The 13,206-nt window shown below is 52.8% G+C and overlaps 1 protein-coding gene across 1 annotated transcript in view; it reads right to left on the bottom strand.

Moving 5' to 3' along the window:
* Nucleotides 1-13,206, bottom strand: part of dnah9 (dynein, axonemal, heavy chain 9) — a 132,226-nt gene that overhangs the window by 29,883 nt on the left and 89,137 nt on the right. Inside the window, exons 53-55 of the mRNA XM_031894796.1 lie at nt 9,853-10,088; nt 9,633-9,755; nt 9,028-9,232 (exon numbers count right to left, since the gene is read on the bottom strand). Coding sequence (XP_031750656.1) covers nt 9,028-9,232; nt 9,633-9,755; nt 9,853-10,088 — 564 coding nt within the window. The remainder of the gene's footprint in view (nt 1-9,027; nt 9,233-9,632; nt 9,756-9,852; nt 10,089-13,206) is intronic.

The following is a 13,206-nucleotide window of genomic DNA, read 5'->3' as shown; positions in this document are numbered from 1 at the left end:
GGGGGACTGACCCATAAACACGTCACTGCCATTAGTACAGTTTGGGCCTAGGGGGGACCGACCCATAAACACCGCACTGCCATTAGTACAGTTTGGGCCTAGGGGGGACTGACCCATAAACACGTCGGTGCCATTAGTACAGTTTGGGCCTAGGGGGGACTGACCCATAAACACGTCACTGCCATTAGTACAGTTTGGGCCTAGGGGGACTGACCCATAAACACGTCACTGCCATTAGTACAGTTTGGGCCTAGGGGGGACTGACCCATAAACACGTCGGTGCCATTAGTACAGTTTGGGCCTAGGGGGGACCGACCCATAAACACGTCGGTGCCATTAGTACAGTTTGGGCCTAGGGGGGACTGACCCATAAACACGTCAGTGCCATTAGTACAGTTTGGGCCTAGGGGGGACCGACCCATAAACACGTCGGTGCCATTAGTACAGTTTGGGCCTAGGGGGGACCGACCCATAAACACGTCACTGCCATTAGTACAGTTTGGGCCTAGGGGGGACTGACCCATAAACACGTCACTGCCATTAGTACAGTTTGGGCCTAGGGGGGACTGACCCATAAACACCGCACTGCCATTAGTACAGTTTGGGCCTAGGGGGGACCGACCCATAAACACCGCACTGCCATTAGTACAGTTTGGGCCTAGGGGGGACCGACCCATAAACACGTCACTGCCATTAGTACAGTTTGGGCCTAGGGGGGACCGACCCATAAACACCTCACTGCCATTAGTACAGTTTGGGCCTAGGGGGGACCGACCCATAAACACGTCGGTGCCATTAGTACAGTTTGGGCCTAGGGGGGACTGACCCATAAACACCGCACTGCCATTAGTACAGTTTGGGCCTAGGGGGGACCGACCCATAAACACGTCGGTGCCATTAGTACAGTTTGGGCCTAGGGGGGACTGACCCATAAACACGTCACTGCCATTAGTACAGTTTGGGCCTAGGGGGGACCGACCCATAAACACCTCACTGCCATTAGTACAGTTTGGGCCTAGGGGGGACCGACCCATAAACACCTCACTGCCATTAGTACAGTTTGGGCCTAGGGGGGACCGACCCATAAACACGTCACTGCCATTAGTACAGTTTGGGCCTAGGGGGGGACCGACCCATAAACACGTTGGTGTCATTAGTACAGTTTGGGCCTGGGGGGGACTGACCCATAAACACGTCACTGCCATTAGTACAGTTTGGGCCTAGGGGGGACCGACCCATAAACACGTCACTGCCATTAGTACAGTTTGGGCCTAGGGGGGACCGACCCATAAACACGTCACTGCCATTAGTACAGTTTGGGCCTAGGGGGGACCGACCCATAAACACCTCACTGCCATTAGTACAGTTTGGGCCTAGGGGGGACCGACCCATAAACACCTCACTGCCATTAGTACAGTTTGGGCCTAGGGGGACCGACCCATAAACACGTCACTGCCATTAGTACAGTTTGGGCCTAGGGGGGACTGACCCATAAACACGTCGGTGCCATTAGTACAGTTTGGGCCTAGGGGGGACCGACCCATAAACACGTCACTGCCATTAGTACAGTTTGGGCCTAGGGGGGACCGACCCATAAACACGTCACTGCCATTAGTACAGTTTGGGCCTAGGGGGACCGACCCATAAACACGTCGGTGCCATTAGTACAGTTTGGGCCTAGGGGGGACCGACCCATAAACACGTCGGTGCCATTAGTACAGTTTGGGCCTAGGGGGGACTGACCCATAAACACGTCGGTGCCATTAGTACAGTTTGGGCCTAGGGGGGACCGACCCATAAACACGTCACTGCCATTAGTACAGTTTGGGCCTAGGGGGGACCGACCCATAAACACGTCGGTGCCATTAGTACAGTTTGGGCCTAGGGGGGACCGACCCATAAACACGTCGGTGCCATTAGTACAGTTTGGGCCTAGGGGGGACCGACCCATAAACACGTCGGTGCCATTAGTACAGTTTGGGCCTAGGGGGGACTGACCCATAAACACGTCGGTGCCATTAGTACAGTTTGGGCCTAGGGGGACCGACCCATAAACACGTCACTGCCATTAGTACAGTTGGCTGGGGGCCCTACCGGCAGTAGTTGGCCTGGGGACCCCATAAACACGTCACTGCCATTAGTACAGTTTGGGCCTAGGGGGGACTGACCCATAAACACGTCGGTGCCATTAGTACAGTTTGGGCCTAGGGGGGACCGACCCATAAACACGTCGGTGCCATTAGTACAGTTTGGGCCTAGGGGGGACTGACCCATAAACACGTCGGTGCCATTAGTACAGTTTGGGCCTAGGGGGGACCGACCCATAAACACGTCGGTGCCATTAGTACAGTTTGGGCCTAGGGGGGACCGACCCATAAACACGTCGGTGCCATTAGTACAGTTTGGGCCTAGGGGGGACTGACCCATAAACACGTCACTGCCATTAGTACAGTTTGGGCCTAGGGGGGACTGACCCATAAACACGTCACTGCCATTAGTACAGTTTGGGCCTAGGGGGGACTGACCCATAAACACGTCGGTGCCATTAGTACAGTTTGGGCCTAGGGGGGACTGACCCATAAACACGTCACTGCCATTAGTACAGTTTGGGCCTAGGGGGGACTGACCCATAAACACGTCACTGCCATTAGTACAGTTTGGGCCTAGGGGGGACCGACCCATAAACACGTCGGTGCCATTAGTACAGTTTGGGCCTAGGGGGGACTGACCCATAAACACGTCGGTGCCATTAGTACAGTTTGGGCCTAGGGGGGACAGACCCATAAACACGTCACTGCCATTAGTACAGTTTGGGCCTAGGGGGGACTGACCCATAAACACGTCAGTGCCATTAGTACAGTTTGGGCCTAGGGGGGGACTGACCCATAAACACGTCACTGCCATTAGTACAGTTTGGGCCTAGGGGGGACTGACCCATAAACACCGCACTGCCATTAGTACAGTTTGGGCCTAGGGGGGACCGACCCATAAACACCGCACTGCCATTAGTACAGTTTGGGCCTAGGGGGGACTGACCCATAAACACGTCGGTGCCATTAGTACAGTTTGGGCCTAGGGGGGACTGACCCATAAACACGTCACTGCCATTAGTACAGTTTGGGCCTAGGGGGGACTGACCCATAAACACGTCACTGCCATTAGTACAGTTTGGGCCTAGGGGGGACTGACCCATAAACACGTCGGTGCCATTAGTACAGTTTGGGCCTAGGGGGGACCGACCCATAAACACGTCGGTGCCATTAGTACAGTTTGGGCCTAGGGGGGACTGACCCATAAACACCGCACTGCCATTAGTACAGTTTGGGCCTAGGGGGGACTGACCCATAAACACGTCAGTGCCATTAGTACAGTTTGGGCCTAGGGGGGACCGACCCATAAACACGTCGGTGCCATTAGTACAGTTTGGGCCTAGGGGGGACTGACCCATAAACACGTCACTGCCATTAGTACAGTTTGGGCCTAGGGGGGACTGACCCATAAACACGTCACTGCCATTAGTACAGTTTGGGCCTAGGGGGACTGACCATAAACACGTCACTGCCCATTAGTACAGTTTGGGCCTAGGGGGACCGACCCATAAACACCGCACTGCCATTAGTACAGTTTGGGCCTAGGGGGGACCGACCCATAAACACGTCACTGCCATTAGTACAGTTTGGGCCTAGGGGGGACCGACCCATAAACACCTCACTGCCATTAGTACAGTTTGGGCCTAGGGGGACCGACCCATAAACACGTCGGTGCCATTAGTACAGTTTGGGCCTAGGGGGTACTGACCCATAAACACCGCACTGCCATTAGTACAGTTTGGGCCTAGGGGGGACCGACCCATAAACACGTCAGTGCCATTAGTACAGTTTGGGCCTAGGGGGGACTGACCCATAAACACGTCACTGCCATTAGTACAGTTTGGGCCTAGGGGGGACCGACCCATAAACACCTCACTGCCATTAGTACAGTTTGGGCCTAGGGGGACCGACCCATAAACACCTCACTGCCATTAGTACAGTTTGGGCCTAGGGGGGACCGACCCATAAACACGTCACTGCCATTAGTACAGTTTGGGCCTAGGGGGGACCGACCCATAAACACGTTGGTGTCATTAGTACAGTTTGGGCCTGGGGGGGACTGACCCATAAACACGTCACTGCCATTAGTACAGTTTGGGCCTAGGGGGGACCGACCCATAAACACGTCACTGCCATTAGTACAGTTTGGGCCTAGGGGGGGACCGACCATAAACACGTCCTGCATTAGTACAGTTTGGGCCTAGGGGGGACCGACCCATAAACACCTCACTGCCATTAGTACAGTTTGGGCCTAGGGGGGGACTGACCCATAAACACGTCACTGCCATTAGTACAGTTTGGGCCTAGGGGGGACTGACCCATAAACACGTCGGTGCCATTAGTACAGTTTGGGCCTAGGGGGGACCGACCCATAAACACGTCACTGCCATTAGTACAGTTTTGGGCCTAGGGGGGACTGACCCATAAACACGTCACTGCCATTAGTACAGTTTGGGCCTAGGGGGGACCGACCCATAAACACGTCAGGTGCCATTAGTACAGTTTGGGCCTAGGGGGGACCGACCCATAAACACGTCGGTGCCATTAGTACAGTTTGGGCCTAGGGGGGACTGACCCATAAAACACGTCACTGCCATTAGTACAGTTTGGGCCCTAGGGGGGACCGACCCATAAACACGTCGGTGCCATTAGTACAGTTTTGGGCCTAGGGGACCGACCCATAAACACGTCGGTGCCATTAGTACAGTTTGGGCCTAGGGGGGACTGACCCATAAACACGTCGGTTGCCATTAGTACAGTTTGGGCCTAGGGGGGACGACCCATAAACACGTCACTGCCATTAGTACAGTTTGGGCCTAGGGGGACCGACCATAAACACGTCGGTGCCATTAGTACAGTTGGGCCTAGGGGGACCGACCCATAAACACGTCGGTGCCATTAGTACAGTTTGGGCCTAGGGGGGACCGACCCATAAAACACGTCGGTGCCATTAGTACAGTTTGGGCCTAGGGGGGACATGACCCATAAACACGTCGGGCCATTAGTACAGTTTGGCCTAGGGGGACCGACCCATAAAACACGTCACTTGCCATTAGTACAGTTGGCCTAGGGGACTGACCCATAAACACGTCACTGCCATTAGTACAGTTTTGGGGCCTAGGGGGGACTGACCCATAAACACGTCGGTGCCATTAGTACAGTTTGGGCCTAGGGGGGACCGACCCATAAACACGTCGGTGCCATTAGTACAGTTTGGGCCTAGGGGGACTGACCCATAAACACGTCGGTGCCATTAGTACAGTTTGGGCCTAGGGGGGACCGACCCATAAACACGTCGGTGCCATTAGTACAGTTTGGGCCTAGGGGGGACCGACCCATAAACACGTCGGTGCCATTAGTACAGTTTGGGCCTAGGGGGGACTGACCCATAAACACGTCGGTGCCATTAGTACAGTTTGGGCCTAGGGGGGAACGACCCATAAACACGTCGGTGCCATTAGTACAGTTTGGGCCTAGGGGGGACCGACCCATAAACACGTCACTGCCATTAGTACAGTTTGGGCCTAGGGGGGACCGACCCATAAACACGTCGGTGCCATTAGTACAGTTTGGGCCTAGGGGGGACCGACCCATAAACACGTCACTGCCATTAGTACAGTTTGGGCCTAGGGGGACCGACCCATAAACACGTCGGTGCCATTAGTACAGTTTGGGCCTAGGGGGGACTGACCCATAAACACGTCGGTGCCATTAGTACAGTTTGGGCCTAGGGGGGACTGACCCATAAACACGTCACTGCCATTAGTACAGTTTGGGCCTAGGGGGGACCGACCCATAAACACGTCACTGCCATTAGTACAGTTTGGGCCTAGGGGGGACCGACCCATAAACACGTCACTGCCATTAGTACAGTTTGGGCCTAGGGGGGACCGACCCATAAACACGTCACTGCCATTAGTACAGTTTGGGCCTAGGGGGGACCGACCCATAAACACCTCACTGCCATTAGTACAGTTTGGGCCTAGGGGGGACTGACCCATAAACACGTCTGTGCCATTAGTACAGTTTGGGCCTAGGGGGGACTGACCCATAAACACGTCACTGCCATTAGTACAGTTTGGGCCTAGGGGGGACCGACCCATAAACACGTCACTGCCATTAGTACAGTTTGGGCCTAGGGGGGACTGACCCATAAACACGTCGGTGCCATTAGTACAGTTTGGGCCTAGGGGGGACCGACCCATAAACACGTCACTGCCATTAGTACAGTTTGGGCCTAGGGGGGACTGACCCATAAACACGTCACTGCCATTAGTACAGTTTGAGCCTAGGGGGGACCGACCCATAAACACGTCACTGCCATTAGTACAGTTTGGGCCTAGGGGGGACTGACCCATAAACACGTCGGTGCCATTAGTACAGTTTGGGCCTAGGGGGGACCGACCCATAAACACGTCACTGCCATTAGTACAGTTTGGGCCTAGGGGGGACCGACCCATAAACACGTCACTGCCATTAGTACAGTTTGGGCCTAGGGGGGACCGACCCATAAACACGTCGGTGCCATTAGTACAGTTTGGGCCTAGGGGGGACCGACCCATAAACACGTCGGTGCCATTAGTACAGTTTGGGCCTAGGGGGGACTGACCCATAAACACGTCGGTGCCATTAGTACAGTTTGGGCCTAGGGGGGACCGACCCATAAACACGTCACTGCCATTAGTACAGTTTGGGCCTAGGGGGGACCGACCCATAAACACGTCGGTGCCATTAGTACAGTTTGGGCCTAGGGGGGACCGACCCATAAACACGTCGGTGCCATTAGTACAGTTTGGGCCTAGGGGGGACCGACCCATAAACACGTCGGTGCCATTAGTACAGTTTGGGCCTAGGGGGGACTGACCCATAAACACGTCGGTGCCATTAGTACAGTTTGGGCCTAGGGGGACCGACCCATAAACACGTCACTGCCATTAGTACAGTTTGGGCCTAGGGGGGACTGACCCATAAACACGTCACTGCCATTAGTACAGTTTGGGCCTAGGGGGGACTGACCCATAAACACGTCGGTGCCATTAGTACAGTTTGGGCCTAGGGGGACCGACCCATAAACACGTCGGTGCCATTAGTACAGTTTGGGCCTAGGGGGACTGACCCATAAACACGTCGGTGCCATTAGTACAGTTTGGGCCTAGGGGGACCGACCCATAAACACGTCGGTGCCATTAGTACAGTTTGGGCCTAGGGGGGACCGACCCATAAACACGTCGGTGCCATTAGTACAGTTTGGGCCTAGGGGGGACTGACCCATAAACACGTCGGTGCCATTAGTACAGTTTGGGCCTAGGGGGGACCGACCCATAAACACGTCGGTGCCATTAGTACAGTTTGGGCCTAGGGGGGACCGACCCATAAACACGTCACTGCCATTAGTACAGTTTGGGCCTAGGGGGGACCGACCCATAAACACGTCGGTGCCATTAGTACAGTTTGGGCCTAGGGGGGACCGACCCATAAACACGTCACTGCCATTAGTACAGTTTGGGCCTAGGGGGGACCGACCCATAAACACGTCGGTGCCATTAGTACAGTTTGGGCCTAGGGGGGACTGACCCATAAACACGTCGGTGCCATTAGTACAGTTTGGGCCTAGGGGGACTGACCCATAAACACGTCACTGCCATTAGTACAGTTTGGGCCTAGGGGGGACTGACCCATAAACACGTCACTGCCATTAGTACAGTTTGGGCCTAGGGGGGACTGACCCATAAACACGTCACTGCCATTAGTACAGTTTGGGCCTAGGGGGGACTGACCCATAAACACCGCACTGCCATTAGTACAGTTTGGGCCTAGGGGGGACCGACCCATAAACACGTCACTGCCATTAGTACAGTTTGGGCCTAGGGGGGACCGACCCATAAACACCTCACTGCCATTAGTACAGTTTGGGCCTAGGGGGGACCGACCCATAAACACGTCTGTGCCATTAGTACAGTTTGGGCCTAGGGGGGACTGACCCATAAACACGTCACTGCCATTAGTACAGTTTGGGCCTAGGGGGGACCGACCCATAAACACGTCACTGCCATTAGTACAGTTTGGGCCTAGGGGGGACTGACCCATAAACACGTCGGTGCCATTAGTACAGTTTGGGCCTAGGGGGGACCGACCCATAAACACGTCACTGCCATTAGTACAGTTTGGGCCTAGGGGGGACTGACCCATAAACACGTCACTGCCATTAGTACAGTTTGAGCCTAGGGGGGACCGACCCATAAACACGTCACTGCCATTAGTACAGTTTGGGCCTAGGGGGGACCGACCCATAAACACGTCACTGCCATTAGTACAGTTTGGGCCTAGGGGGGACCGACCCATAAACACGTCGGTGCCATTAGTACAGTTTGGGCCTAGGGGGACTGACCCATAAACACGTCACTGCCATTAGTACAGTTTGGGCCTAGGGGGGACCGACCCATAAACACGTCACTGCCATTAGTACAGTTTGGGCCTAGGGGGGACCGACCCATAAACACGTCACTGCCATTAGTACAGTTTGGGCCTAGGGGGGACTGACCCATAAACACGTCGGTGCCATTAGTACAGTTTGGGCCTAGGGGGGACTGACCCATAAACACGTCACTGCCATTAGTACAGTTTGGGCCTAGGGGGGACCGACCCATAAACACGTCGGTGCCATTAGTACAGTTTGGGCCTAGGGGGGACTGACCCATAAACACGTCGGTGCCATTAGTACAGTTTGGGCCTAGGGGGGACTGACCCATAAACACGTCACTGCCATTAGTACAGTTTGGGCCTAGGGGGGACCGACCCATAAACACGTCGGTGCCATTAGTACAGTTTGGGCCTAGGGGGGACCGACCCATAAACACGTCACTGCCATTAGTACAGTTTGGGCCTAGGGGGGACCGACCCATAAACACCTCACTGCCATTGGACGCCATTGCGTTACCTTCAGTTCCTCTAGATCGGGCCGCTCCATGCTGACGACAGCCGCCAGTAACTGATCCTCCAGCCCATAACGGGTGACGGTGAAGTTGATGAGGGTGCATTGGGCCTGCATCTCCGGCTGGTAGTGGGGATTGGCCAGCTTGGTGTGCAGAATGAGGCGGAAGTTGGGGCTGTATTCGCACTCCTTGTCACCGATCTTTATGTACCTGAAACAAAGAGACACAAGGTTCAGCCCAACAGGCGACTCTGTATTGGGCCCAGCAGCAACGAGACAGTGAAGGTTCAAAGGACTTGAAATGAAAGCAAGGCGGCCAGTGAGCTGGTATATCACTGGCCTAGGGCCCATTTAGAATCTGGTTCTATGCTGTATCTTTAAATTTACCCAGCAGCACTAGAGCCGAGGTTAATGTCACTTTCCTAGATGACACTTTCGCAAACTGCCACCATTAAATTAATAGATTTTTCCATAATGAGAAAGATCTATGCCTCTATGGAGCCTTAATGTCCCCCTAGCCTGCAGAGCTTACTTGCACATAAGTGGGGTAATAAAAGTTGGGGGGGTAACAGAAATATGGAGGTGGTCCTCACGATTTTATTATAACCTACCTTCCTTTTTTGATGGTTTCTCTGCCAAGCAGCGGCCCAAGAACAGGATCCAAACTCTCTTCAATGTTCTCAATCAGGACCACCTCTCCGCCAGCCAAGGCCCTCTCCAGGGTGTCCAAGTATCTACAGAAAAAGCGTTGATGGGGGAAGAGATGTCATGAGACACCATTTGAGACAGTTGCTAACACAGTGAGACATCAAACTTAATGATTTCAATTACCCCCGCTGCCCAATTCTGATGACTCGGAGGCCTTCTCCATATTTGTTCTTAATCCACTTGATTCCTTGCAACTGGGGGTCCACCATCAGCGGCCATCTTTCGCAGTTGGTCAGTATTGTGGCATTCTCCGTAGACATCCGGTCAGCAGGGAGCCCTTCGTTCTGCCAAGCTGCTATGTCGGCGTCATCAGTCAACATTGTCAAGGGGTCCAACGATGGGGTCACTGGAATGGGAACCTGGAGGCAAACCAAAAAAGGTCAATGACTTGTAGCATCCAAGGCTTCATCAAGAACTCGCAGTCAAGAGTTCAGCGGGATAAAACCTTCCTTATCCAAAAGAGTGGAGAGAAACATTAGCAATGCATGATGTAGGGGAGGAGCTTAAACCTTTTTGCTGGGGGTCAAAGTAGTAGGGTCAAGGCAGTGGGATACTGGGAAGCATAACAAAGATACTTGAGATATTAGTATCTTGTTCAACAGGAAAGTTAAGAGTTCAGGGTAGACTGGTGGTTCCCTAACTGCCCCATGGTGGTGGGGACTTCTCCTCACCCAAACTGGCCTTCAGGCTGCTTACCCTACCCATACAGTGCTGATGGGGAACCACTGGCCCAGTGCAACCCTCTATCGGTGTCCGTGGCCCAATATAGACAAAGGAAACTGAAGATTGTCCAGATGTTGAAGGCACCTAAATAAGAGTTGGATCCAACAACATCTGGAAGGGCTTTGGATGCCCATCTCTGGGATACTGGGAAGCATTTCACTGTCATATCAAAGATACTTGAGATATTTGTATCTTGTTCAACAGGAAAGCTAAGAGTTCAGGGTAGACTGGTGGTTCCCTAACTGTCCCATGGTGGTGGGGACTTCTCCTCACCCAAACTGGCCTTCAGGCTGCTTACCCTACCCAGAAAGTGCTGCTGGGGAACCACTGGCCCAGTGCAACCCTGTATCTGTATTATGGCCCAATAGAGGAAAATGAAGATTGTCCAGTTGTTGAAGGCATCTCAACAAGAGTTGGATCCAACAACATCTGGAAGGGCTTTGGATGTCCATCTCTTTCCTAGAATTGGGCCGTGAGTAAAGAATGGAGGATGATCGGTTTCACTTTGGCCTACAGGGTAGCTGTTCTGCAGGGATTTTAGAAACGGACTTTTGGTTGCTGCTCTATTGGGCTTGGGCTTATAGTAGCTCTATGCTACTGGGACATCAAAACAAGTCTGCAGTTAATGGGTGCTATGTGGGTCAGTACTGGGTCCCACTTGAGTCCCAGGGTTGGAACTAGGGGTAGGCAGAAGAGACATGTGCCTACGGCACAATGCTGGTACGGGGGGCCACAGGGTATATTAATGATGTGCACACCCGGCCCTAGCCACCCAACTTATAGGTTTTGGGCCACCCCGGACATTACTAGCGTATATACCTATTCTGCCTGCCTTACCCTAGTTTCTTTGGGTTTTTGTGCTCAAGTCCTACGCGTGCGGGGGGGGCAAGATGTTCCCAGGGTACACAGGGTGGGGGTGCATATTGGGGCAGGCTCTTTCTTTGGATGCCCTAAACCAGGGCTGGGTAAACTATGGCCCACGGGCCACGTCTTGTTAATCCCGCCCACCGAGGATTGGAAACTCCCAACTCCGCAAGTCTCGTGACGCGAGACTTGCCTTCAAGACTGCATGTAAGCGCAGCGGCCCGGCCCGTCTGTCAAATTTTAAAAGTCAATGTGGCCCCTGAGCCAAAAAGTTTGCCCACCCCTTGCTTAAACCCTACAGTAGGTACGGAACAGTTTGCCGCTCCTGAGACACAAAGTGCTCACGTCCATCTCGCTGGCAGAGCGGGCGCCACGCGGAGTCCCAAGCTCTAACGCTCGATTTGATTAATACACTGCAGTGTGGCCTCCCGCCGAGACGCTCTTACAGGTTCAACCTCCTCCGTTTCTTCTGTTCCTTTTGTGCATAATCAACAAATAAGCCAAGATAAACAAGGCAGCATGGAGTTCTGCTGTGAGAACAGCTCCGTCCCAGCGTGGCATTCCCCCCCTCGCCCGCTGCCTTCTGCGCCGCTACTAGGAATATCGCTTCCATGAAACGCGCCTTGGCCCCGGCACTGGGCATTTTTCACTTCATGTCTAAAGCTTCAAGTTCCAAATAACTTTTCATTAGAAAATGGATCTGGGGAACTTGAAGTGGCGAAGGAAAATAAATCTCTATATGACAGTTACTCTCACAGGCGCCTGACTAACCGCTGGCAAGGGATTATGGGTGGTGAACCTGCTGCACCTATCTGTACTCTCCATTATCCCTTATAATACATGAGTGATACTCAGAGTTCCCTGTATAACTCAGCCTGCAGCCTTGTGCCTTTATATGGGCACAGAACCCCTCAGTGACTGCTAATATCCTTATCATTTACAGTAGGGGGTACATTATCCCTTATAATACATGAGTGATACTCAGAGTTCCCTGTATAACTCAGCCTGCAGCCTTGTGCCTTTATATGGGCACAGAACCCCTCAGTGACTGCTAATATCCTTATCATTTACAGTAGGGGGTACATTATCCCTTATAATACATGAGTGATACTCACAGTTCCCTGTATAACTCAGCCTGCAGCCTTGTGCCTTTATATGGGCACAGAACCCCTCAGTGACTGCTAATATCCTTATCATTTACAGTAGGGGGTACATTATCCCCTATAATACATGAGTGATACTCAGAGTTCCCTGTATAACTCAGCCTGCAGCCTTGTGCCTTTATATGGGGCACAGAACCCCTCAGTGACTGCTAATATCCTTATCATTTACAGTAGGGGGTACTTTATCCCTTATAATACATGAGTGATACTCAGAGTTCCCTGTATAACTCAGCCTGCAGCCTTGTGCCTTTATATGGGGCACAGAACCCCTCAGTGACTGCTAATATCCTTATCATTTACAGTAGGGGGTACATTATCCCTTATAATACATGAGTGATACTCAGAGTTCCCTGTATAACTCAGCCTGCAGCCTTGTGCCTTTATATGGGGGGCACAGAACCCCTCAGTGACTGCTAATATCCTTATCATTTACAGTAGGGGGTACATTATCCCTTATAATACATGAGTGATACTCAGAGTTCCCTGTATAACTCAGCCTGCAGCCTTGTGCCTTTATATGGGGGGCACAGAACCCCTCAGTGACTGCTAATATCCTTATCATTTACAGTAGGGGGTACATTATCCCTTATAATACATGAGTGATACTCAGAGTTCCCTGTATAACTCAGCCTGCAGCCTTGTGCCTTTATATGGGGGCACAGAACCCCTCAGTGACTGCTAATATCCTTATCATTTACAGTAGGGGGTACATTATCCCTTATAATAC

Source organism: Xenopus tropicalis, chromosome 10 (genome assembly GCF_000004195.4).
Source record: "Xenopus tropicalis strain Nigerian chromosome 10, UCB_Xtro_10.0, whole genome shotgun sequence".
NCBI classification, from domain to species: Eukaryota; Metazoa; Chordata; class Amphibia; order Anura; family Pipidae; genus Xenopus; species Xenopus tropicalis.
This window is presented reverse-complemented; position numbering and strand designations above follow the sequence as displayed.